Genomic DNA, 419 nt, shown 5'->3' with positions numbered 1-419 from the left:
GTGTGGGGTATGCTGACCTTCATTCTTAACTGGATCCCCAACTTTGGAGCTATGATCGAGTCCATTGCTCCGATCTGTATCATCGCCATCACACCGTCCGTCCTGATGAACCCCATGGAGACGTTCCTGGCGATGTTTCTCTCCATGTGCTTCCACATGTTTGTAGGAAACTTCGTTGAAGTGAAAGTTTTCGGAAAGAAGGAGTTGTGGGAATGATTCTGTCGGTGCCTCTCACTGCAGCAGCTAAGATTATGCTGAGTCATCTCAAGCTGTGGCCAGAGTTCGTGGCTCTAGTGGAAGGAACGTACTTTACACGCCTCGGCAACAAGGTAAACAGGTATAAGAAGGAGGAGGATGACCAAAAAAGACTTCGAAAGCATGGAAGTGAGGAACGAAAGCGAAAAGGATCTAGCAAATAA

At 47.5% G+C, this 419-nt stretch overlaps 1 protein-coding gene across 1 annotated transcript; it reads left to right on the top strand.

The window, feature by feature from the left end:
- Positions 1–9: 9 nt before the first annotated feature.
- PPTG_00003 (hypothetical protein) lies at positions 10–419 on the top strand (the record flags this gene model as incomplete). The annotated part of the gene is made up of 2 exons (XM_008891376.1): positions 10–206; positions 260–419. 2 exons carry the CDS (start codon positions 10–12, stop codon positions 417–419), a joined length of 357 nt encoding a protein of 118 aa, XP_008889624.1.

Source organism: Phytophthora parasitica (genome assembly GCF_000247585.1).
Source record: "Phytophthora parasitica INRA-310 unplaced genomic scaffold supercont2.1, whole genome shotgun sequence".
Taxonomy (NCBI): domain Eukaryota; phylum Oomycota; class Peronosporomycetes; order Peronosporales; family Peronosporaceae; genus Phytophthora; species Phytophthora nicotianae.
This window is presented reverse-complemented; position numbering and strand designations above follow the sequence as displayed.